The sequence below is a fragment of the Symphalangus syndactylus genome, chromosome 1 (assembly GCF_028878055.3).
Source record: "Symphalangus syndactylus isolate Jambi chromosome 1, NHGRI_mSymSyn1-v2.1_pri, whole genome shotgun sequence".
Classification (NCBI taxonomy): Eukaryota; Metazoa; Chordata; class Mammalia; order Primates; family Hylobatidae; genus Symphalangus; species Symphalangus syndactylus.
Window position 1 is genome coordinate 127471587 of NC_072423.2, and position 27133 is coordinate 127498719.

Below are 27133 nucleotides of genomic sequence, written 5' to 3' on the forward strand. Positions count from 1 at the left end.
AGTATGTAACAGAGTAACCCTGGAAACCATCATGGTTAACTTTTCCATTGTCTGTTAGGTCATATTTGTTATGCTTTTCATATTCCCTTCTTACCTTAAAAAAAAAATGGTAGGTCAATATTTTTTTTATCCTTCCAACAAAACAGTTTGAAAGCAAATAAGAATATCTTCCTTTTCCCTGGGAAAGATGGTCAAGCTTCGTGCTATTGAACAGAAATGTAGGGGAAGAAAATGGTCTTGTTTGAGTAACAAAAATATATTCATCTACTGTATGCCTTTGTTTTTTAGGCAGCACAGTCAGTGCTGATTTCATTATTTGAACTCAATACCCCAGAGTTTACAATGTTACTAGGAGCTTTACCAAAAACTTTTCAGGATGGTGCTACCAAGCTTCTTCATAATCACCTTCGAAACACTGGCAATGGAACCCAGGTAATTGTTACTTATTTTCTTGGCTATTATATAATGTGATGGTTGATTTAATAATAATTGCTTTCTTTTATACAAAGTAAACTTGATCCTTAGTATATAATTTTTGCATCTTTATTTGGCAGCATTTCCTGAGCAGAATTAAATATTGTCTTGGAAAGAATAGAGTCCCTATGCCTGTCCTATTTATATTATATTATAATTTGTGTGCATTAGGATAGTGGTAAACAGTGGCCAGGTATGAACAAGAAAAGCAAAATGTGAGCAAAACATAGATGAGAGCACCAGCTGGAAGCCATTAGAATCAGGACATGCTCTTTAGATGAACCAATTCTTATTTGAGGACTAACAGGGATGACTTATTCCAGGGTTAACAAATAAGATTCAAAGGAAGTAGTGCTTTAAGAAGTGTGGTCACATTAAATGATCACAGGCTTGTCAGTCCATTTATACTTGGATGTGCAGGAATTTGTTTTGAAGAAGTAAGTTCTGAGTAAATGAAACATTGAAATATGTATATTTATGTGCTTGTGTATACATATATATATTTTTTACTGGTATGAAATAACTTCCATTATATGCCTAAAGAATTGAACTGAAGCATTAAAAAGAAAGACATTTGATGGCGAATAAAGGAGATATGCTGATGGCAGGCTTAAGGTAAAGTCTGAGGAGGGTTAAAAGTAATCCTAAAACAATTTCTTGTGACCCAGAGTCAGTCATCTTTTTAAAAGGAGTAGGGATTATTTCATTATATCTTAAGAATAGACATATTAATAGTATGACCAGATTTAACTCCCTTGGTGTAAAGCAAAGTCAAGGAGGAATAAAATTTGAGCATTAGTAATGGTTAGAAGAAGGAAATTAGCTCAGAACAGGAAGCTAATTTAAAATTATATTCAGTCCTTGAGGGAAAGGATGTTGATAATATTTGAGAGCAGGAAGCAGGTGAGAACAGAAAAAGACTAAAGAGTTATATTAAGTAGGGAGAAATTCTCCCCCCGGAAACCAGACATAAGTACATGAATATTGAAAATATTCACCTGTAAATATGGCCCTTTAATGTGGTTCAACCTAATGTTTGTGTGGCTTCCTTAAGAGTTTTTTTAAGTGAACTTACCTGTAATATGTTAATATTTCTTTGACTCCCTTCATCAGAGTTCCATGGGGAGTCCTTTGACAAGACCAACACCACGATCACCAGCTAACTGGTCCAGTCCTCTTACTTCTCCTACCAATACATCACAGAATACTTTATCTCCAAGGTAATAAAAGGATGATTTTTCATGATGGTTTGTATTTGTAAATTCCCATTCTTTTTTTTTTTTTTTTGAGACAGAGTCTTGCTCTGTCGCCCAAGCTGGAGTGTGGTGGTGTGATCTCAACTCACTGCAACCTCTACCTCCCAGGTTCAAGCAGTTCTCCTGCCTCAGTCTCCCAAGTAGCTGGGATTACAGGCACATGTCACCACACCCGGCTGATTTTTGTATTTTTGCTAGAGACAGGGTTTCACCATGTTGGCCAGGCTGGTCACAAACTCCTGACCTTAGGTGATCTGCCCACCTCGGCCTCCCAAAATGCTGGGATTACAGGCGTGAGGTACCACCCTTGGCTGTAAATTCCATTCTTAAAAAAGCAAGCACTAATATAATTCAAGTCAGTTCCCACTTGACTTGAAAGGTCTTAGAAAAGTAGAAACTTAGCAAATTAAAAAAATTTTAAGTTTATTTGAAAACCAACTACTTAAATGATAATATATAGGATATGGGATTTTTTAATAAGTGGAAAGAAAACCTACTGACAGCCTTTTTAAATAAGTTACTGCTTATTACATTAAATGGCATAGTTATATTTCTCAGAGATGCTGTATAAATCCAGTAAATTCCAAACTATGTCTTTCAATTACATTATACTACTCAGTATAAGTGGTGATGAGGTCGGTTATAATGATGAGTTTAAAAAATTAAGCTTGCATCACTTCTCGGCCTTTTGGCTAAGATCAAGTGTAAAAAATTAAGCTTGCAAACAAAACATATAAATAACAAACGGGAGGATTAAATATATAATGAATATATGACATTATATATGTATCATATATAATGAATTACACATATGTCATATATAATGAATTACATATGTGTCATATATAATGAATTACATATATAACATGTCATATCATATGACATATATTAGGTCATATTTGTTATGGTTTTCATATTCAGAATGATTTATTTCATATTCAGAATGATTATAACAGAATGATTTATATTCATATATATTTATATTTTTATATATTTAACCCTGTTTTTATATTTTTTATGTATTTAACCCTTCCCTATTTGTTATTTTTATGTTTTGTCTGTAAGCTTAATTTTTTCATTATATGTATAATGAATCATATAGATATTATAATTCATTACATATATAATATCTGTGTAATTCATTGTGTATATAATATGAATTATATATAAACATATATAATAAATAAATAGTGAATATATACCTCTGAGGAAAAAATATGACTGACTGAGAGATTGGTCCTTAATGCAAAATAAAAGATGTGTACAATTTTCATACACTTGTACAATTCAAGCATGAGCTGGATTTCAAATGACATTCTTGACTGCTTAGTAGACTAAAATTTTATTTCCTTTCCCTAGCCTTTTGAAAAATTGTTTGCGTAGAAGTTCAGCATCACTGATCATTAGAGAAATGCAAGTCAAGCCCACAATGATACCATCTCACACCAGTCAGAATGGTTATTATTAAAAAGTCAAAAAATAACAGATGCTGGCAAGGTTGTGGAGAAAAAGGAACACTTTTACACTATTGGGAGTGTAAATTAGTTGAACTATTTTTTTTTTTTTTTTGAGACGGAGTCTTGCTCTGTCGCCCAGGCTGGAGTGCAGTGGCGCAGTCTCGGCTCACTGCAAGCCCCGCCTCCCAGGTTCACGCCATTCTCCTGCCTCAGCCTCTCTGAGTAGCTGGGACTACAGGCGCCCGCCACCACGCCCGGCTAATTTTTTTGTATTTTTTTAGTAGAGACGGGGTTTCACTGTGGTCTTGATCTCCTGACCTTGTGATCCGCCCGCCTCGGCCTCCCAAAGTGCTGGGATTACAAGCATGAGCCACCGCGCCCGGCAATTAGTTGAACTATTGTGGAAGATAGTGTGGCAATTCCTCGAAGACCTAGAGACAGAAATATCATTTGAGCCAGCAATCCCACTACTGGGTATATACCCAAAGGAATATAAATCATTCTGTTATAAAGATACATGCACATGTATGTGCACTGCAGCACTATTCACAATAGCAAAGACGTGGAATCAACCTAAATGCCCATCAGTGATAGACTGGATAAAGAAAATGTGGTATGTATACACCATGGAATACTGTGTGGCCATAAAAACAGAATAAGATCAAGTCCTTTGCAGAGACATGGATGGAGCTGGAGACCATTATCCTTAGCAGACTAACACAAGAACAGCAACAAAAAAATACTTACAAGTAGGAGCTAAATGATTAAAACACATGAACACACAGAGGGGAACAACACACACTGGGGCCTACCAGAGGGCAGAGGGTAGGAGGAGGGAGAGGATCAGGAAAAATAATTAATGGACACTAGGCTTAATACCTGGGTGATAAAATAATCTGTACAACAAACCCCCATGACACACATTTGCCTATATAACAAATCTGCGCATCCTGAACACATACCCCTGAACTTAGAAGTTTTTTTAAGAAGGAGTTGGGGCTGGCTGTGGTGTATTCCATGGTGTATAGATACCACATTTTCTTTATCCAGTCTATCACTGATGGGCATTTAGGTTGATTCCATGTCTTTGCTATTGTGAATAGTGCTACAGTGCACATACATATGCATGTGTCTTTATAACAGAATGATTTATATTCCTTTGGGTATATACCCAGTAGTGGGATTGCTGGCTCAAATGATATTTCTGTCTCTAGGTCTTTGAGGAATTGCCACACTATCTTCCACAATAATTCATTCACACCTGTAATCCCAGCACTTTGGGAGGCTGAGGCGGGCGGATCACTTGAGGTCAGAAGTTCGAGACCAGCCTGAACAACATGGCAAAACCCCATCTCTACTAATAGTACAAAAATTAGCCGAGCATGGTGGTGCATGCCGGTAGTTCCAGCTACTCAGGAGGATGAGGCAGGAAAATCACTTGAACCCAGGAGGCGGAGGTTGCAGTGAGCCGATGTCGTGCCACCACACTCCAGCCTAAGTCACAGAGCAAGACTCCGTCTCAAAAAAAAAGTTGGTATTTATAGTTAATAGCTTGATTTTTGTCATTAGCCATATATTACAGTGTGCTTCATCAAGTTATTCATTAAAATTATTGGATAATACATCAACATCTAAGAAAAATATATTGCAAACATTTCCTAGCCTAGTTTTTCCATGTTCTACATATATGATAAATTTGGTAGCTAAATTCCAGCTTCAGTTGAATTTCAGCATTTGATTATAAAGTTCATGTCTGTAACATATAGAGCAGAATGGCTCACACTTGCAATCCTAGCACTTTGGGAGGCCAAGGCAGGAGGATCACTTGAGGCCAGGAGTTTGGGACAAACCTGGGCAACATACTGAGACCCCATCTCTACAAAAAAAAAATTTTTTTAAATCAGCCTAGCATGGTGGTATGTGTTTGTAGTCCTAGCAACTTGGTAGACTGAGGCGGGTTGATTACTTAAGCCTAGGAGTTCAAGGCTGCAGTAAACTATGTTTGCACCACTGCACTCCCATCTGGGCAGCAGCAAGACCCTGTCCCTTAAAAAAAAAAAAAAAAAATTCGGCCAGTCACAGTGGCTCATGCGTGTAATCCCAACACTTTGGGAGGCCAAGGTTGGCAGATCACCTGAGGTCAGGAGTTCGAGACCAGCCTAGTCAACATGGTGAAACCCTGTCTCTACTAAAAATACAAAGAATTAGCCGGACGTGGTGGCAGGAGCCTGTAATCCCAGCTACTCGGGAGGCTGTGGGAGGCTGAGGCTGGAGAATCGCTTGAGCCTGAGAGGTAGAGGTTGCAGTGAGCCAAGGTTGCGCCATTGCACTCCAGCCTGGGCAACAAGAGTGAAACTCCATCTCAAAAAAAGAAAAAATTATTAAAAATCCTCTATCTTCTTACAAATTTGTGTTAAAATACATTTATCTCTTCGTCAAGCAGTGCCATTACTAGGAGTTAATCACAGAGATTGGTAAACTTTCTGTAAAGGGTCAGGGGGTAAATATTTTAGGCTGTTTGAGTCATGGTCTTTGAGTCTCTTCTCAACTCTGCTATCGTATGAAAACAGCCATCAACAATAGAAATAGAAAACAGCTATAGACAATACCTAAATAAATAGGCACGAATATGTTTAATAAAATTTTATTTATGGGCCGGGCGCAGTGGCTCACACCTGTAATCCCAGCACTTTGGGAGGCCGAGGTGGGCGGATCACCTGAGGTCAGGAGTTTGAGACCAGCCTGCCCAACATGGTGAAACCCCATCTTTACTAAACATACAAAAATTAGCCGGGTGTGGTGGCCAGCGCCTGTAATCCCAGCTACTCGGTAGGCTGAGGCAGGAGAATCACTTGAACCCGGGAGGTGGAGGTTGCAGTGAGCCGAGATCACGCCATCACATTCCAGCCTGGGGGACAAGAGCGAGATTTCGTCTCCAAAAAAAAAGAAAAAATTTATTTATGGACACTGACATTTAAATTTTATCTAATTTTCATGAATTTTTTTGTTTTTTTCCAACCATTGAAAAATGTGAAGAACGTTCTTAGCTTACAAGCCATCCATAGTTTGCTGACCTCTGGTTAATCAGAACATTTTTCAAGGTGGAAAAACAAACTAGTTATTAAGGTCTGTGCATTCTAGAGTAACTGTAAGGTGTCTTTGGTGGAAGGACAAAGAGACATGTACTTTAACTATATATAGCTGCTATTTTTTATTTTGCTAATTATGCTCTGAGAATATACATTCTCTAATCCTGTCTTTATAAATATCCTTATATAACCTCCTCAGATGTGTTTGTATTTTAAAACCACACCTAAGTAAAAATTAGTTTCGTCTTTTTCGTAGTGCATTTGATTATGACACAGAAAATATGAACTCTGAAGATATTTATAGCTCTCTTAGAGGTGTCACTGAAGCAATCCAGAATTTCAGCTTCCGTAGCCAAGAAGATATGAATGAGCCATTGAAACGGGATTCTAAAAAAGATGATGGCGATTCAGTAAGTATTTTAATATCCTTACTTTGCAGACTATTTCATTGTTCATTAATAATTTTTTAAATTACATTTTGTTTTCTGTCATTTTCGAATATACTTTTCTAGGGGTCAGTTGCTCTGCAAGTATTTACTGAGTATCTACCACATACCAGGCACTGTTTGAGGCATTAGATTTATACAACAAAATCACTGCCTTCAAATTCCTTTTAGATTTTCATATAGAGATGAGTATTATAGAGTTTTAGGATAGAATGTGCTTTGGAGGAAAGTGAGTCTATTTTAGATTGTGTAGTCCAAGAAGGCCTCTCTCCAAAGGTAGCATTTGCAATGAAACCTAGATAAAGCCACATAAAATCTAGAGGAGAATTCCATGAAATAATTAGCAAATCCAAAGACATTTAGATGGGAACAAGCTTTGTATAGTTGAGGACTAGGAAGAAAGCCACTGTAGTTGGACCATTGTGAGAGAAAAGGAGTGGAACATAGGCCAGATGACATTGAGTCTTTTTTTTTTTTTTTTTGAGACGGCATCTCGCTGTCGCCCAGGCTGGAGTGCAGTGGCGCAATCTCAGCTCACTGCAAGCTCCACCTCCCGGGTTCACACCATTCTCCTGCCTCAGCCTCCTGAGTAGCTAGGACTACAGGTACCTGCCACTACGCCCAGCTAATTTTTTGTATTTTTAGTAGAGATGAGGTTTCACCATGTTAGCCAGGATAGTCTCGATCTCCTGACCTTGTGATCTGCCCTCCTTGGCCTCCCAGAGTGCTGGGATTACAGGCGTGAGCCACCGTGCCCGACCCACATTGAGTCTTGTAAGAACACATAAGGAGTTTAGAATTTTTTTTCCCCTGTTAGGTGTAGTGATAGTAATTTGCATCGTCAGTTTATGTGGCTACAGTTAAGAATGTGTTTTGTTTTGTTTTGTTTTTTAATAATGTGCCAAATGTTTTACTTCTCTTGTATGAAAGTAACTGAGTCTCAAGTATTTTTAAAAACACAAGATATCATTACACTGAAGTAAGAATGTTATAACCTACAACATTCTTACATATTTAATATTATTAACATATTTGAATATTGTTTATTGCTTCTGCCATTATACACAGAATAGTTTTTAACTTTGCTGTTTCTTAGACTTTTCTCTGACAGCTTAGACTTCACAAAATGAGCCATCCCACCAGTTCCTGTGGAATTCATTGTTCCTCAGTGTTTGCAAAGTTACAGAACATTGTAGTGCTTCAGCACATCTCCAAAAGGCTCCTTCCTCTGCCTTCCTGCCATCTTTCCTGCTGTTGTTTTTCTCACTGTGCCTATCTGGCAGAGCAAGATTGTGGTGAGCCTAGTAAACTGGCTGCCAAAACCAGCTTATCACTGATATTTGAGGTTCCCTACGCTTCAAAGCTGCATGTGGCAGCAATAATAGATTGGTAGGAATCACTGCTTCATTAAGACTCAGTTTGGTTTTGGTTTTTTAGACACAGCATGGTACAGGGTAGGGAACTCAAACTGTGAATTTTGGCAAATGAGTTCAAATCCCAGTTCCTGGCAGTTATTAGCTAATCAGGTGATCACCTCTAAGCTTCAATGTCTTCATTAAGAAAATAGGGATGTCACTGCTTACCTTAAAAGTTGTTGTGAGTATAATAAATCCTATGACTCTATTCAGCTCAGACCACTTTCCTGAGTTCCACATTCATGTTAAGCTGCCTGTTTGAACTCCTGGTCTTCTCCCCTAAAGCTGCCCTTTCCTATCTTAGTTAGTGGCAACCCTAGTTGCTAGCCAAAATCCATTGACAAGAGTTGTTGTTGAGAACTCTGTTTTTCTCATCCTCCATACCAAATCTGTCAGGAAATCTTTTGGCTCCACTGCAGAATGTATCCAGAATTCAGCCTATTCTCACCACTGCCTTTCTGGTTTGAGCCATCATCTTCATCATTTCTCTCACCTGGATTATTAAAATTTGGCCTCCTTGATTATGCCCTTGACCTCCTATAGTCCATTCTCACTCTCACTCAACTCTACAGGAGGTCTCTGTCTCAGAGTAAAAACCAAAGTCTACACAATAGGCTTTTTTTGTGTTACCTCTCTGGCCTCATCTCCTGCTAGTTTCCTCCTTGTTCACTCTGCTCCTGCCACACTGGCCCCCTTGCTGTTCCTCGAACTTACTACGCATGTTCCTGCCTCAGGATCTGTGTATTGGCTGTTTTCTCTATCTGAAACACTCTACCTCCAGATAGCCCCTTGGCTGATTCCCTTACTTCCTTCAAGTGTTTATTCAAATGGCTTCTCAGTGAACCCTACTCATCCTATTTAGTCTGTGAACTCCATCCTCCCACCTCAGCATTCATGATTCCTTCTTCTAACATGTCGTATACTTTATTCATTAAGTTTTTTTTTTTTTTTTTTGGTCTGTCCCTCCACTAAAATATAAACTCCATTGGGGTAGACATTATTCTCTCTTTTGCTCACTGATGTATTCCCAATGCTGTGAACAATGCCAGGCATATAATATGTGCATAGTAAATATTTTGAGAATATTGTAAAGTGACTAGCGAGTGGCTTGGCACATAGTTGCCCAGTGGATGGTGGTGATGCTGATACCCGTGGTAGTAATTATTTTGATACCAGTATTTGTATCAATATTCATATTCATATTTTGGTAAGTATGTACCCAAATTCTTTTGACATCTTCCAAAAGTTATGCAGGCCTTTTAAGCCTTTCTTTTTTTTTTTTCTCCTTAAAGCAAGCCTTTTTAAATTTGATTTTATTATGCTTTGTTGACATACTGTTTTATGATATGCCATTACCTTAATGGAATCTGGCAGCTTGTAGTGCTGTATTGCTAATGAAAGTTCTTTTGTATCTTTAACTGAAATGGAGAAGCTGCTGGTAATCACACTGTACATATTGTCTGGTGAAGTCGTTGGCAAGGGCACTGTAATAATCATTAGAGGCAGCATTCTTTTACAGTTCTTTTTTTTTTTTTTTTTTTTTGAGACAGAGTCTCGCTCTGTCGCCCAGGCTGGAGTGCAGTGGCGCGATCTCGGCTCACTGCAAGCTCCGCCTCCCGGGTTCATGCCATTCTCCTGCCTCAGCCTCTCCGAGTAGCTGGGACTACAGGCGCCCACCACCACGCCAGGCTAATTTTTTGTATTTTTAGTAGAGACGGGGTTTCACCGTGGTCTCGATCTCCTGACCTCGTGATCCGCCCACCTCGGCCTCCCAAAGTGCTGGGATTACAAGCGTGAGCCACCGTGCCCGGCCTCTTTTACAGTTCTTATTTGCCTTCACAGCTGTAGTTTATATCTTTAAGCTTTGACATCTGGAATATAAATTGTAACTCAATAATGTTGATTGCCATTACTTAAATTTTTTAGCTGGTTATTGTTATCTTTTTAAAATTGTATTTTAAGCAGTAGAGAAATATCTTTTTAGAATGTTAAATAGATACTTGAAAAATGAGTTAATTTGCTGTGCCTTCCCCTTCCCATTGATAGATATGTGGTGGTCCTGGGATGTCTGACCCAAGAGCAGGAGGTGATGCTACTGACTCAAGCCAAACAGCTCTTGATAATAAAGCTTCATTGCTCCATTCAGTGCCTACTCACTCCTCTCCACGCTCTCGAGACTATAATCCATATAACTATTCAGATAGCATCAGTCCCTTCAACAAGTCTGCCCTCAAGGAAGCCATGTTTGATGATGATGCTGACCAGTTTCCTGACGGTATGTTCTGGGTCACACTGCTACTGTCTGTTTTGGAGAACCTGGTAATCGATGAAGTAAAAGAAATGCATACGCTCTTTTATTGTAACTCCCAAAAAGTAACAATTTTTAGAATAAGAATGTTTTCTCCCATCTTCTAGGAACTCATCTCTAGTGCTTTGGTCGTTTTCTTCTCCTGAATGAGAAACAGGGTAGTCATCTTGAGATCATGATCAAAATCAAGAAAACCTTAGTTACCACCCAGAAATAACTAAAACCAATTGTAGCTTATAAATTTACTTTACCTCTAAACACAATTTATTTGGTCATTAATTTTTATACCACGATGACAAAACCTTTGAAGAAATACCCATTCTTTATAGTAGCCCTTTAAGCATGAAGTCATAAACTTTTTTATTAATAAAATACATTTCAAGGACGAAATATAAGGAAAGTTACCATTAGGATTTGGATTTGGGTGAAATGGGCTTAGTTCTAAGCCCTAACAGTTACTAAGCTGCATAGCCTGGCAAGATGGTTAACTTTCCCGAGTCTCAGTTATCACCTCCAAAAGAGGATGATGATGATTACACTACCTAATCCCAGTGTGCAGTAAGATGCAGGTAATTTATATAAAAACTGATGATATAGTACAAAACACTACAAATGTTTTAGTGTTTTGTTTAAGAGACTGGGGGTCACTCTGTTGCCCAGTCTGGAATGTAGTCGTTCAAACATAGCTCACTGCAGCCTTGTCCTCCTAGGCTCAAGCGATCCTCCCACCTCAGCCTCCTGAGTAACTGGGACTACGGACCACAATACTCAGCTAATTTTACCTTTTTAAATAAATTTTCTATAGAGACAGGGCCTCCCTATGTTGCCTAGGCTGGTCTTGAACTCCTGGCCATAAGTGATCCTCCCACCTCAACCTCTCAAAGTGCTGGGATTGTAGGTGTGAGCCACTGTGCCTGTCCTAGTTATTTTTTATAATAAGGAAACATATATTTTCTTAATTACTTAATTCTTTAATACTTTTTTAAGATTCTGGTACTATATGGTAATATATAACTATACACAAATAAACTTGAAAGTCTTTCTCAACACTGTCCTGTGATTCAATATTCAGGTTTTTCTTTATTCCCATAATGTTGCTGTCAGTGAACATATTTCTGCATAAACCTTTATGCCCATAAATAATTCTTTTTGTGTGTATCAGGCATCTTAAGAACAGTCAATGGCCAGGCGCAGTGGCTCACGCCTGTAATCCCAACACTTTGGGAGGCTGAGGTGGGTGGATCACTTGAGGCCAGGAGTTCGAGACCAGCCTGACCAACATAGTGAAAACTTCTCTATTAAAAATACGAAAATTAGCTGGGCATGGTGGCACGCGCCTGTCATCCCAGCTACTCGGGAACTGAGGCAGGAGAATCGCTTGAACTCCCTAGGAGGTGGATGTTTCAGTGAACCGAGATTGCACCACTGCACTCCAACCTGGGCAACAGAGTGAGACCCTGTCTCAAAAAAAAAAAAAAAAAAAAAAGAGCAATCAAGATAATTCACTTTTAAGAGATTTCTAGAGATGGAATTGCTCACTTAAAGGATAGGTGAATTTAAAGTTTTAAACTTACTACCTATTTACATCTCAGAATACTTGGCTAGTTTAAGTAATGCTGATTTTCTCACCAACAGAATGTTTAAAAATTTTTCTGATTGTGGTGGAATGTGCATTTCCTTGATTATTAGATATTGAGGAATTAAATACTAGAAAAATCTTTAAATTTTTAAAATTTTTATTAACGAGAAATAACTTCATTTGTAGTTCTTTGATTGCTAGCAAAGTTGAGGAGTGTTTTTATTACCTTCTCTTTAATATATTTGCAAATATCAAAAAGCCAAAATTATGACAGTTTACCAAACTAAGTCCAAATTGCATAAGGATGTAGAAAATTGCCACAATTGTAGACTTTGATGTGTTTTAATCTGTCACAAATAGTTGACTGTCTTTCTGAGATTTAGTCATGATAGTGGTGTAACATTGGTGAATAAATTGGACATAGCATGAAAGTATCCATTGAATACTGTGTAGTAGCAACAGCCTGGTAAATTGAGACTTAGTTTCAGTAGCATTATTTAAAAATCATTTATGCACATGGGTCTCAAACTGTCAGACTAAATGTCAACTGACTTTTCTTGCCTGGATTGTACTATAAATATGTATTTTTTAATCTTAAAATGATCAAGAGCTTAAAAATTGGGAGTACAGTACAAAGAACTTTTTCTTCATGAAACATTTGAAAATAAATTACCAACCTGATGCTCTGTCACCTTAAACACTTTAGGATTTATTTTCTACAAAGACATTCTCCTGCATAACAACAAAATACTCATCAAAATCAAGAAATTAGCCAGTGCCAGTAGTCCCAGCTACTCAGGAGACCGAGCCAGGAGGATCCTTTGAGGCTTGGAGTTCAAGGCTACATTACACTATGATGATGCCTGTGAAGAGTCCTGTACTAAAGACTGGACAACAAATGAGATTCTGTCTCTAAAAAACTAATAATTACAAAAAAAAAAAAAATTCTTTTCTTCCCCCTAAACCACAGAATTTTTTAAATCAGGAAATTATCATTAGTACATTAATAACCACCTAATCCTTAAAACCCCATTAGAGTTTTGCCAGTTGTCCCAATAATATCTTTTTTCCAGTTTTGTTTTGCTGTGTTAAAATACACATAACATTTATTATCTTAAGCATTTTATATATACAGTTTAGTGATACTAAATACATTCATACTGTTGCACATCTGTCACGACCATCCATCTCACATAACTCTTTTCAGGTTGTAAAACTGAAACTCTATACCAATTAAATAATAACTTCCCAATTCCACCCCCACTCCAGCCCCTGGCAACTACCATTCTCTTGTCTCTCTGATTTTTGTCTACTCTTAAGTACTCTGTGTAAGTGGAGTCATACATTACTTGTCATTTTGTGACTGGCTTATTTCATTTAGCGTGGTATCCTCAAGGTTGATTCATGTTGTAGCATATGTCAGAATTTTCGTCCTTTGTAAGACTGAATAATATTCCATTGTGTGTATATGCCACATTTTGCTTATCCATTCATCCACTGATGGACACTTGTGTTGCTTCCAAGTTTTGGCTGTTATGAATAATGTTGCTATGAACATTGGTGTGCACATACCTCTTCAACACCCTGTTTTCAATTTTGATGGGTAAATACCCAGAAGTAGAATTGCTGGATCATATGGTAGTTCTGTTTTTAATTTTTTGAAGACACTGTACTGTTTTGCATAACAGCTATGCCATTTTACATCCCCACCACCAGTGCAGAAGGGTTTCAGTTTCCCATATCCTCACCAATACTAGTTATTTCATTGTTGCTGTTGTTGTTTTATAGTAGCCATCTGAATGGATGTGTGGTGATATCCCATTGTAGGTTTTGTTTTTGTTTTTGTTTTTGTTTTGAGACGGAGTTTCACTCTTGTCGTCCAGGCTGGAGTGCACGGTCTTGGCTCACTGCAATCTCCACCTCCCAGGTTCAAGCAATTCTCCTGCCTCAGCCTGCCGAGTAGCTGGGATTACAGGTGTGCACCACCATGCCTGGCTAATTTTTGTATTTTAGTAGAGACGGGGTTTGTCCATGTTGGTCAGGCTGGTCTTAAACTCCTAACCTCAGGTGATCCACCCTCCTTGGCCTCCCAAAGTGCTGAGATTACAGGCATGAGCCATTGCACCTGGCCCTCATTATAGTTTTGATTTGCATTTCCCTAATGATTAGTAATGTTGAGCATCTTTTCCTGCACTTATTGGCCATTTGATTACCATCTTTGGAAAAATGTCTTCTCTACTCCTTTGCCCATGTTTGAATCAGGTTGTTTATTTTTGTTGTTGTTGCAGGAGTTCTGTGTATATTCTGGATATTAATATTTTGTCAGATATATGATTTGCAAATATTTCTTCCATTCTGTGGGTTGCCATTTTACTCTATTGATACTGTTTTTTGAGACACAAAAATGTTTAATTTTCATTAACTTTAATTTGCCTGTTTTTGTTGTTGTTGCCTGTGCCTTTGGGGGCTGTATATTCTATTCTTGTTCTATGTGTCTGTCTTTATGCCATTAAAATGCTGTTTTGATTACTGTAGCTCTGTAGTAAATTTTGAAATCAGGGAGAAGTGTGAGCCCTCTAGCTTTGTTCTTTTTCAAGACTGTTGTGGCTATTTGCGGTCACTTAAGGTTCCTTATGAATTTTAGGATAATTTTTCTATTTCTGTAAAAAGTGTCATTGGGATTTTGGTAGAGAATGCACTGAATCTGTAGATCTCTTTGGATAATATTGATATCCTAACATTATTAAGTGTTCCAGTCCATGAAAATGGGATGTGCTTCTATTTATGTATATTTTCTTTTATTTCCTCCAGCGGTCTTTTCTAGTCTTCATTGTATAAGTCTTTTACCTTGGTTAATTCCGATGTACAGTCATGCAGCACATAACATTTCATTCAGTGTCAGACTCCATTTATGACAGTGGTCCCATAAGATTAAAATGGAGCTAAAAAAATTCCTATTACCTAGTGGTATCATTGCTATCATACCATCACAGTGCAATGCATTACACGTTTGTGATAATGCTGGCGTAAACAAACCTGCACTGCCAACTGTGTAAAAATATAGCACATACAATTATGTGAAATACATAATACTTGATAACCATGACAAACAACTGCGTTACTGGTTTGTTTGTTTGGTTTTTTATTTATTTATTTTTGAGACAGGGTCTTACTCTGTCACCTAGGCTGGAGTGCAGTGGCATGATCTTGGTTCATTGCAGCCTCACCCTCTTGGGCTGAAGCTGTTCTCCTACCTTAGCCTCCTGAATAGCTGGGACAACAGGTATGCACCACCATGCCCAGCTAATTTTTTTTGTAAAGTTGGGGTTTTGTGATATCATCCAGGCTAGTCTAAAACTCCTGGGCTCAAGCAATCTGCCTGCTTTAGCCTTGCAAAATGCTGGGATTATAAGGCATGCACCACCGTGCACAGCCTGGTTTTAGTATTTACTATACTATACTTTTCATCACTCTTTTAGAGTGTACTCATACTAATTTTTTTTTTTTTAAGTTCATTGTAAAACAGCCTCATTCGGGTCCTTCAGGACGTATTCCACAAGAAGGCATTGTTGTCATAGGAAATAACAGCCCCATGCATGTTATTACCCCTGAAGATCTTTCAGTGGGACAAGATGTGGAGGTGGAAGACAGTGAAGTTGATCTTGACTCTGTGTAGGACTAGACTAATGTGTGTGTTTGTGTCTTAGGTTTTAACAAAAAAGTTTAAAAAATTTTTTAAACTTTGATAGAAAATGGCTCCTAGAATATGAATGTAAAGTGGCTCATAGATTTGCCATCTAATTTCCAGGCTCTCTATTCTGTTCCTTGATCTGTGTGCCTGTTTTTGTGCTAGTACCATGCTGTTTTGGTTACTGTATCCTTGTAGTATCGTCTGAAATCAGGTAACGTGATGCCTCCAGCTTTGTTCTTTTTGCCTAGGATTGCCTTGGCTATTTGGGCTCTTTTTTGGTTCCACATGAATTTTAAAATAGGTTTTTCAAGTTACGTGAAGAATGTCGCTGGTAGTTTGATAGGAATAGCATTGAATCTGTAAATTGCTTTGGGCAATATAGTCATTTTAATGATGTTGATTCTTCCTATCCGTGAGTTGGGATGTTTTTCCATTTGTTTGTGTCTTCTCTGATTTCTTTGAGCAGTGTTTTGTAATTCTCATTGTAGAGATCTTTCACTTCTCTGGTTAGCTATATTCCTAGGTATTTTATTCTTTTTATGGCAGTTGTGAATGGGATTGCCTTTCTGATTTGACTCTTGGTTTGGCTGTTGTTAGTGTATAGGAATGCTAGTGATTTTCGTACGTTGATTTTATATCCTGCAACTTAGCTGAAGTTGTTTATCAGCTTGAGGAGCTTTTGGGCTGAGACTATGGGGTTTTCTAAATATAAAGATGTTGTCTGCAAACAGAGATAGTTTGACTTTCTCTTCATGTTTGGATGCCCTTTATCTCCTTTCTTTCTTTCTTTCTTTCTTTTTCTTTCTTTCCTTCTTTCTTTCTTTCCTTCCTTCCTTCCTTTCTTTTTCTTTCTTTCTTTCTTTCTTTCTTTTTCTTTCTTTCCTTCCTTCCTTCCTTCCTTTCTTTTTCTTTCTTTCCCTCCTTCTTTCTTTCTTTCTTTCTTTCTTTCTTTCCTTTCTTTCCTTTCTTTCTGTCTTTTCTTTCTGTCTTTTCTGATGGAGTCTTGTTCTGTCACCGAGGCTGGAGTGCTGTGGCACAATCTTGGCTCACAGCAACCTCTGCCTCCTGGGTTCAAGCAATTCTCCTGCCTCAACCTCCCAAGTAGCTGGGACTACAGGCACACACCACTACTCCAGGCTGATTTTTGTATTTTTAGTAGAGATGGGGTTTCACCATGTTGGCCAGGCTGGTGTCGAATTCCTGACCTCGAGCCACCCACCTCGGCATCCCAAAATGCTGGAATTACAGATGTGAGCCACCATGCCTGACCTGGAAGCCCTTTATTTCTTTCTCTTGCCTGATTGCTCTGGCTAGGACTTCCAAAACTGTATTTAATAGAAGTGTTGAGAGAGGGCATCCTTGTCTTGTGCCAGTTTTCAAGGGGACTGCTTCCAGCTTTTGCCCATTTTGAATATTGTTGGCTGCTGTGGGTTTGTCATATATGGCTTTTATTATTTTGAGATATGCTCCTTCAATACCTAGTTTATTGAGAGTTTTTTGCATGAAGCAGTGTTGAATTTTATCAAGTCTTTTTTTGTGTCTATTGAAATAATCATGTGGTTTTTGTCTTTAGTTCTGTATATGTGATGAATCACATTCATTGATTTGTGTATGTTGAGCCAGCCTTGCATCTAGGGATGAGGCCTACATGATCATGGTGGATTAGCTTTTTGATGTCCTGCTGGATTCGGTTTGCCAGTATTTTCTTGAGGATTTTGCATTGATGTTCATCAAGGATACTGGCCTGAAGTTTTCTTTTTTGTTGTGTTTTTTTTGTTTTGTTTTGAGACAGTCTCGCTCTGTCACCCAGCCTGGGGGGCAGCAGCCTGATCTCGGCTCACTGCAACCTCCACCTCCTGGGTTCAAGTAATTCTCCTGCCTCAGCCTCCCAAATAGCTGGGATTACAGGTACATGCCACCACGTCTGGCTAATTTTTTGTATTTTTAGTAGAGATGGGTTTTAACTATGTTGGCCAGGCTGGTCTCAAACTCCTGACCTCAGGTGATCTGCCTGCCTCAGCCTCCCAAAGTGCTGGGATTACAGGTGCGAGCCACAGTACCCAGACTCTGCCAAGTTTTGGTATCATTCTGTGATGCTGGCCTCAAAATGAGTTGTGAAGGAGTCTTTCCTCCTCACTTTTTTGGAATCGTTTCTGTAGGAATGGTACCAGCTTTTATTTGTACATCTGGTAGAATTCAGATGTGAATTCATCGGATCCCATGCTTCTTTTTATTATTATTATTGGTAGGCTATTTATTACTGATTCAATTTTGGAGCTTGTTATTGGTCTGTTCAGGGAATCAGTTTCTTCCTGCATCAGTTTTGGGAGGGTGTATGTGTCCAGGAATTTATCTGTCTCTTCTAGGTTTTCTAGTTTGTATGCATAGAGGTGTTCGTAGTAGTTTCTGATGGTTGTTTTTATTTCTGTGTGGTCATTTGTAACATTCCCTTCATCATTTCTAATTGTGTTTATTTGGATCTTCTCTCCTTCTTTGTTAGTCTAGCTAGTGGCCTATTTTATTAATTTTTTCAAAAACAACTCCTGAATCTATTGATCTTTTGAATGATGTTTTGTGTCTCAATTTCTTTCATTTCAGCTCTGATTTTTATTTCTCATCTTCTGCTAACATTGGGGTTAATTTGTTCTCCTGTGATTCTTTCAGTTATGAAGTTAGGTTGTTATTTTGAGATCTAACTTTTTGATGTTGGCGTTTAGTGCTGTGAATTTACCTCTTAACACTGCCATAGCTGTATCTCTAAGATTCTAATGTCTTGTATCTTTGTTCTCATTGTTTTCAAAGAACTTCTTGATTTCTGCCTTAATTTCATTATTTACCCAAAAGTCATTCGGGGCATATTGTTTAATTCCATATAATTGCATGGTTTTGGCAATTTTCGTAGTCTTGACTTCTATTTTTATTGCGCTGTGGGCCAAGCTTGTGTCTGATATGATTTTGGTTCTTTTACATTTCTTTTTTTTTTTTTTTTTTTTTTTTTTTTTTTTTGAGATGGAGTCTTGCTCTGTCTCCCAGGCGGGAGTGCAATGGCGCGATCTCGGCTCACTGCAAGCTCCGCCTCCCGGGTTCATGCCATTCTCCTGCCTCAGCCTCCCGAGTAGCTGGGACTACAGGCGCCTGCCAACACGTCCGGCTAATTTTTTGTATTTTTAGTAGAGATGGGGTTTCACTGTGTTAGCCAGGATGGTCTCGATCTCCTGACCTCGTGATCCGCCCACCTCGGCCTCCCAAAGTGCTGGGATTACAGGCTTGAGCCACTGCGCCCGGCCTCTTTTACATTTCTTGAGGATTGTTTTATATCCAATTATGTGGGCAATTTTAGAGTATGTGCCATGTGATGAGAAGAATGTATATTCTGTTGGTTTGGGGTAGAGATCCTGTAAAGGTCTGTCAGATCCATTTGGTCCAGTGTTGAGTTTAGTCCTGATGTCTTTGTTAATTTTCTGCCTCAGTGATCTGTCTAATACTATCAGTGGAGTGTTGAAGTCTCCTGCTGTTACTGTGTGTGAATCTATGTCTCTTTGTAGATCTCTAAGAACTTGCTTTATGAATCTGTGTGCTCCTGTGTTGGGTGTATATATATTTAGGATACTTAGGTCTCCTTGTTGAATTGAACCCTTTTCCATTATGTAATGTCCTACTTTGTCTTTTTTGATCTTTTTTGGTTCGAAATCTCTTCTCTCTGAAATTAGGATTGCAACCTCTGATTTTTTCTGTTTTACATTTGCTTGGTAGATTTTCCTCCATACCTTTATTTTGAGTCTCTGTGTATTATGACATCTGAGCACTTTGGGAGGTCAAGGCAGGGCAGATTACTTGACACCAGGAGTTCAAGACCAGCCTGGCCAACGTGGTAAAAACCCATCTCTACTAAAAATATAAAAATTAGCCAGGCGTGGTGGTGCATACCTGTAATCCCAGCTATAAATTAAAAAAAAAAAGAAGCTGCAGCAGCCTGGCCACGCTTTGGTAGAGCAGCTATGCTGGGGAAATCTCTTCCGCCCCCTGGTCAGATCAAACTCTATAAAGCCGGAAGACTGGATCAGCCAAGTCACCCAAACAGCAAAGATGGCAGCTCGCCCCTCTCGCCGGGAGCTCCTTCTTAGGGAGGTGCAGTGCCGTTACCGGTGGCTGTCTGGAATTCCAAGCCAGTGGGTCTTATCTTGTGAGGTGCTGTGGAAGTGGGGCCTGCAGGCTGTCACTGCTCAGCCCCCTAGATTCATCCTCTTTCCTAAGCGTACAGGGGTCTAACCTCCCACTTTGCTGGAGCTGTAGCTACCTTTGCCTGAAAGCCGGAGTATCTGAGGCTCCAGGGTTTCCACACATGCCTGAGTGGCTCCTCTGCCAAGACTCCACATAGTTCTGACAGACGGAAGGCTAGTAGAGTGGGTTCACAAGGATATCTTCTGACCTGAGGGTTGCAGAGATCTGTGGGAGAAGCATGTTCCCTGGGGTCACATATTCACTCACTGCTTTCCTAGGCAGGGGAGGTTCCCCTGGCTCCGTGTTGCTCTGTAGTGGGCTGCTGTCCTGTCTTACTTTTCTTTGTTCTCTGTGGGTCAAGTTGTTTCCTTGATTAGTCCCATTGCGAGCACCTGGATGTTTGAGTGGAAGGTGTGTTTACTCACCCCTTCCCTTCCTCTCTATGAGAGCCATGCACACTAGCTACTTCTACTCAGCCATCTTGCCCCTTTATCCTTTCTCATTTTTAAATTAACACATTTATAGCTATAAATTTCCCCCTTAGCACTGTTTTCACTGTGTTCCGTAAGTTTTGGTATGTAGTTGTTTTTATTCAGTTGTCTCTGTATATTGTAGTTTCTCTAATTTCTTCTTTGATCCATTAAGAGTGTATTGTTTAATTTCCTCAGACTTGTGAATTTTCCAGTTTTACTTCTGTTACCGATTTGTAACTTCATCATATGGTGGGAGAAGGCACTATGTATTATATCCATATTTTAAAATCTGTTGAAACTTACTTTGTGTCCCAACATATAACCTATATTGGAAAATGTCCTGTGTGCACCATATATGTCTGTTGGATGTAGTTGTTTTATTATACTAAGTCTTCTGTTTTCTTACTTCTGTCTCTTTGTTCTATCCATTATTGAGAGTGAGAATCCAATAGTGAGAGTCCAACTATTATTGTAAAACTATTTTTCCCTTCAATTCTGTCAGTTTTTGCTTCATATATTTTGATGGTCTGTCATTAGCTGCATGCATGTTTATAGTTGTTATTTATTCTTGATGCATATTGAATCTTTTTCATATATAATGTCTTCCTTCTTTATCTCTTATAACCTTTTTTTCACTTAATTAAGGTCTATTTTGTCTGATTATTATTATTATTATTTTTTTCCTAAGACAGGGTCTCACTGTCATTGCCCAGGCTGGAATGCAATGACTCAATCATGGCTTACTGCAGCCTCAACTTGTGGGCTCAAATGGATTCTCCCATCTCAGCCTCCCTAGTAACTGGGATTACAGGCACATGCCACCACGCCTGGCTAATTGTTTGTATTTTTAGTAGAGATGGGGTTTCGCTGTGTTGCCTGGTCTGGTCTTAAACTCCTGGGCTTAAGTGATCTGCCTCCCTTGGCCAAAGTGCTAGTATTACAGGCATGCACCAATGCACCCAGCCTATTTTGTCTGGCATTAGTATACGCACCCCTGCTCTCTATTACTTATTGATATACCTATTACTATTACTATTGATATACCATGCAAATAGTAATAGTTTTACTATTATTGATATACCTATTACTATTACTGTTGATATACCATGCAAATAGTAATTACTATTTGCAAAACGATAGAATATCTTTCTGTCCTTTTTCATCCATTCTGCTAATCTCTGTCTTTTGACTGGGTGATTTAATTCATTTACATTTAAAGTAATTACTGATAAGAAAGGACTTACTTCTGTCATGTTGCTATTTGTTTTCTGTATGCCTTACAGCTTGTCACTTTTTACATTACTTTCTTTTGTGTTCAGTTGTTTTGTAGTGAAATGTTTAAGTTTCTTATTTCCTTTAGTGTATATTTTATAGCTATTTTCTTGGTTGTTTCCATGGGGGTTACATTTAATATCCTAAATTTATAATGCTACTTTAAATGTATGCCAGTTCAATTTCAATAACATACAAAAACTCTGTGCTTTTCCAGCTCTGACCCTACCCTTTTCAGTTGTTGGCATTATAAAATTACGTCTTTATACAATTGTCTCGAAAATATAAACTTTTACTATATTAGTCTCTTAGATTATGTAGAAAACAAAAAGTGGAGTTACAGTCTGTTATTACAATAATAGTAGTTTTTATAATTGCCCATGTGTATATTTACGTTTATTGAGATCTGTATTTCTTCATATGGTTTCAAGTTACTGTCCAGAGTACTTTTAATTTCTCCCTCGCTTTTGAAGGACAGTTTTGACAGATATAGGATTCTTGGTTAACAGTTTTTTTCTTTTAGCACTTTGAATGTATCAGCCTACTACCTTCTGACCTCCAACGTTTCTAATGAGAAATCTGCTGATAATCTTACTGAGGATCCTTTTTATGTCACTAGTCACTTATCTATTGCTGTTTGCAAGATTCTGTCTTTGCCTTTTGAAAGTTTGATTATCATGTGTCTTGATGTGGCTCTCTTTGAGTTCATTTTACATGGAATTCATTGAGTTTCTTATATGTTTATGTTCATGTCTTTCATCAAATTTTGGAGGTTTTCAGCCATAATTTTTTCAAATATTTTTCCTCTCTGTTCTCTTCTGATACTCCCGCAATGAGTAGATTTGTTCATTTGATGATGTCTCACATATCCCTTAGGCTCTGCTCAGTAATTCTTTTGCCTGCTCAAATATGCTTATTAAGTAATTGCACTAGTGAATTTTTTTGTTTGTTTGTTTTTGTTTTTGAGATGGAGTCTCTCTCTGGCTCCCAGGCTGGAGTGCAGTGGCACGATCTCGGCTCACTGCAAGCTCCGCCTCCTGGGTTCGTGCCATTCTCCTGTCTCAGCCTCCCCAGCAGCTGGGACTACAAGCGCCCACCACCACACCCAGCTAGTTTTTTTTTTTTTTTTTTTGTATTTTTAGTAGAGACGGGGTTTCACCTTGTTAACCAGGATGGTCTCGATCTCCTGACCTTGTGATCCGCCCGCCTCAGCCTCCCAAAGTGCTGGGATTACAGGCGGGAGCCACCGCGCCCGGCCACTAGTGAATTTTTTATTTCAGTTACCATACTTCTTAATTCCAGAATTTCTTTTTGGTTTCTTTTAGGTTTTCTATCTACTGATGTTTCCATTTTTTTCATACATTATTTTCATGAATTTATACACATCTTAACTTCTTAGAGCATCTTTAAGATAGGTATTTTAAAATCTTTGTCTAGTAGATCTGCCATCAGATCTTTTTCAAAGGCAGTTTCTGTTTATTTTTTCTTTGAGTATGCTGTACTATCCTGGTTCTTCATATGCCTTGTGATTTTTTTTGTTGAAAACTGGATATTTGAATCTAATAATGTGGTTACATTGGAAATCAGATTCTCTCAATACCCCAGAGATTGGTGGCTTTTGTTATTTTTGCTTGTTGTTTCTGGTTTTGATTGTTGCAGGCTTTCTCTGTGCCAAAGATCAGCCTGAGCCTGAGGTATAAACTTAAAGTCTCAGATCCTTTCTGAGCCTGTACCTTTTTCTGGGCATCCATTGTCACTTTCTAATTCTCCACGTGTATGCAGTTGTTTTTTTTTTGAGACAGAGTCTCGCTCTGTCGCCCAGTGGCACAATCTCGGCTCACTGCAAGCTCCGCCTCCCGAGTTCACGCCATTCTCCTGCCTCAGCCTCTCCAAGTAGCTGGGACTACAGGCGCCCGCCACCACGCCTGGCTAATTTTTTTTTTTTTTTTTTTTCGTAGAGACGGGGTTTCACCATGGTCTCGATCTCCTGACCTCGTGATCCGCCCACCTCGGCCTCCCAAAGTGCTGGGATTACAAGCGTGAGCCACCGCGCCCAGCCGCAGTTGTTTTTGAATAGGCTGGTGTTTGATATCTGGCTCCCAAAAAGGAAAAAGAGAAAAATGAAATAGGAGGGGCAGGACCTTTAAGCCCCTGGAAGTCACTTTAGCTAGAGGGGGAAGGGCTTGCAATAGTGAGGAAAAGTGCAACAATAATGCCTGCCAGCCTCTTTGTCTGTACCTCTGTTATCAGAAGCAGCTGTGACTAGGACTTGGAAAGGGTCTTTGGAAGAAAAAAAAAAAAGGCAGCAGTCAACAGTGCACAGGTCCTCAGTATCCGCAGGATAAGGTTCTTTTTTCATGCCCTGATTCCCACAGGCTGTGTGCAAGCTGCTCCAGCAACATGTGCCCAGCTGCCTGCCAAGGGGCTGGGGCTGGTTGGGGGGAATGGGTAGTTGCTACTGTACTGAGAGCTGAAATTGATAGAAATTAACCACACTTTACCATCCAAAACTTTCCCTAGGAGTTCTAAGCCTTTGGTAGACTAGAGTTCCAAAATAGTTACATCAGACAGATTCTGTTGTCTGGGCGAGGAGACAGAGTCCTGATGCTTCCTAATCTACCATCTTCCCAGAATCTCTCAATAATATCTTACGCTAAAGGATCCATTTCAGAATCACACATTGCATTTAATCATCATGTCTCCATCAGTGTTCTCCTCCAGTGTTCAGTCTTTCCTTAGCTCTCATGACCATGACACTTTTGAAGTTATTTTGTAGCATTTCTCTGAATGTAGTTTTGTCTGATGTTTTCTCGTGATTAGAATCAGGTTATACATTCTTTGCATCAGTATCACAGAAGCGATGGTGCATTCTTTTCATTGCACCCTATCTAGTAACACATGGTTTCACTGTGTTCCATCACTGGTGATGTTAACTTTGATCTCTTGATTATGGTGGGGCTTACCAGACTTCTTTACTGTGAAATTACTTTTTCTCTTTGTAATTAATAAGTGTTTTATCAGGAGATACTAATATTTTTAAACAGGTTACATATTCTGTTCATCATTAAACTTGAATTCATTTATTTAGGAAATTTTTTATTTTCTATTCTAGAAAATTTATTTGAGAAAATTGACATACATTTTTGTAACAGTATGGACTCATAGTTTCCCATTATAACAATCATTATTTATTTATTTTGAAGCTCAAATTACCCTTGATTTAACCAACAGGATTCCATTCAAGCCGGCTTTTGTTGTTGTTCTGACATGTCCCCATCCTTGCATTCTGATACTGTTGTACTATCCCTGCTTCAGTCCTGGAATCAGTCTTTCTCCAGGGATCCATTGTTCCTATTAAGGGAAGATGGTTTTAAAGGCTAAGATCTGGACTCTAGATGTTAGTGGGATGTCACTGCTCCCTAGACCTCTCAGTGGGCAGAGCTAGGGAGTGTGTGTGTGTGTGTGTGTGTGTGTGTGTGTGTGTGTGTGTAGAGATTTACGTCTCTCTTTCCATATCTATCAAAAACCATGTTTTTACACCAGTAGTACCAATTCCATTCTGGCACCAAGGAAATTCTAATTTCCAGATTGATAACCCACTTTTCTGACAGAAACCTAGCTTTCGTTATTTTTAATATATTTACCAATTTGATCAGTCCTCTGTACGCAACCAGTTTTTCTGCTATCTCTGCTACTACCTCCTTACTTGCACAGATCTACTCCTCATCCTGCTAGGCTTTGCCATTCCATCCTCATTCAAAACCATGAATGCCCTTCTTATTCCACTTTGGCTCCAACAGCTTACACCTGATTACCACTCTATGTGGACAGCCTTCCTATCTGTCTGGGCTGAAAGCTGATACATTGACCAGTGAATACCCTCCTTATAGTTTGGGAATCTGTGTCCTAATGCCTGGTCATTTATAATTTTGATAACTTTAAAAATTATCCTTTGCATTTCTTTGATTACTTTTACCAACTTCTCATGTCAAGAGACAATATATCAGCCAGCTGCAGTGCCTCACACCTGTAATCCCAACACTTCGGGAGGCTGAGGCAGGCGGATCACCCGAGGTCAGGAGTTCAAGACTAGCCTGGCCAATATGGTGAAACCCCATCTCTAACAAAAATTAGCCAGGCGTGGTTTCAGGTGCCTGTAATTCCAGCTACTTGGGAGGCTGAGGCACGAGAATGGCTTGAACCTTGGAGGTGGAGGTTGCTGTGAGCCAAGATCACGCCAGTGCACTCCAGCCTGGGTGACAGAGCAAGACTCTGTCTCAGAAAAAAAGACAAGAGAGAGAGAGACAACATATCAAAAATATCATAAAGCCAAAATTATGACAGTTTATCAGGATCACTCCCTTATTCTGTAATTCTCTTCTCCTTTACTAAGGATCACATATTTTATATTTGTTAAAGGAAGACGTTTCTGGAAACTGTATAACTGAAATCTAAATTGGGTATAGTATTTTTGAGCTTGAGAACACTATTTCATCATAGTCTGAAACATAGGCAGCCATTTTATGTTGAGTAAACATTCTTTGAAGATGGATAAGCCCTCAGTTAAACTACAGTAGTACAAAGAAAAGAAAAAAGAAAAAAAACTAAAGCAGTAGTAGTCCCATGCTTTGTATGGTAGTTGTTTTCATTTATGTCTATTTTCATTTTTAATGTTGAGATGAGGAAGACCCTGTTTGACATTATTTTATTATTAACATTGTTAACATTATTCTTTTTTAAATTGTTCTCTATTTCTGTTCTGATTTTTCTTTTATTCTCCTCCCCCATGCACTTTCTCCTTTTTTGTTTTTAAAATCTAAAATTTAGCAAAAGATAATTATTTCATTGAAGTCAGAATTTCTATAACTTTTATAGAAATTATTTCAGTATCTGATACCTATTGATTATATCTCTCACCCAGTGTTTCTGCCCACATTACAATTGGGCACACACATTTATCAAAGTTAACAAGTCCAAAAAAAGCCGCTGATAACCTTTGTAAAGTTTACTAGGAACTATAATATTCTAGAATACTACCTCTAGTGAGGATAGTGCAGTTATTCAGGAAAGATTCATATAAAAATTTGCCAACCTGAAAGACTATTTTGTACTTCTTGAGCACTGCCACAACAATGTTATCAGAATTGTAGTTGTGTCAATATTTGTCAGAAGGACACAGGAAAATTAATATTAATGAGCTTACTGTATTCTAGTTCCAAGTCCTCACCATGAGCCTAGGAGGCAGATGCTATTTTCCCATTTTACTGATAATAAAACTGCACCTTGGCAATAATTAGGAAACTGCTTCAATCACAGAGTATAAGAAGCAGAGATTTAATGAGACTACAAAGCCTATGTTCTTTTCACTTGACCATGGTGCTGCTCTCTGTCAGAAGAGGAAGAATTCAGCACCTTTGGATTATCTCATTCATATAGATAATTCAGTTTTGTA

The 27133-nt window shown here is 38.7% G+C and overlaps 1 protein-coding gene across 50 annotated transcripts in view; it reads left to right on the forward strand.

Moving 5' to 3' along the window:
• Positions 1-27133, forward strand: part of CLASP2 (cytoplasmic linker associated protein 2) — a 223721-nt gene that overhangs the window by 171818 nt on the left and 24770 nt on the right. For all 50 annotated transcript variants that reach the window (XM_055284306.2, XM_055284138.2, XM_063612518.1 and 47 more), the window contains 4 exons: positions 289-432; positions 1588-1694; positions 6533-6686; positions 10184-10412. In XM_055284306.2, the coding sequence (XP_055140281.1) occupies positions 289-432; positions 1588-1694; positions 6533-6686; positions 10184-10412 (634 nt within the window). The remainder of the gene's footprint in view (positions 1-288; positions 433-1587; positions 1695-6532; positions 6687-10183; positions 10413-27133) is intronic.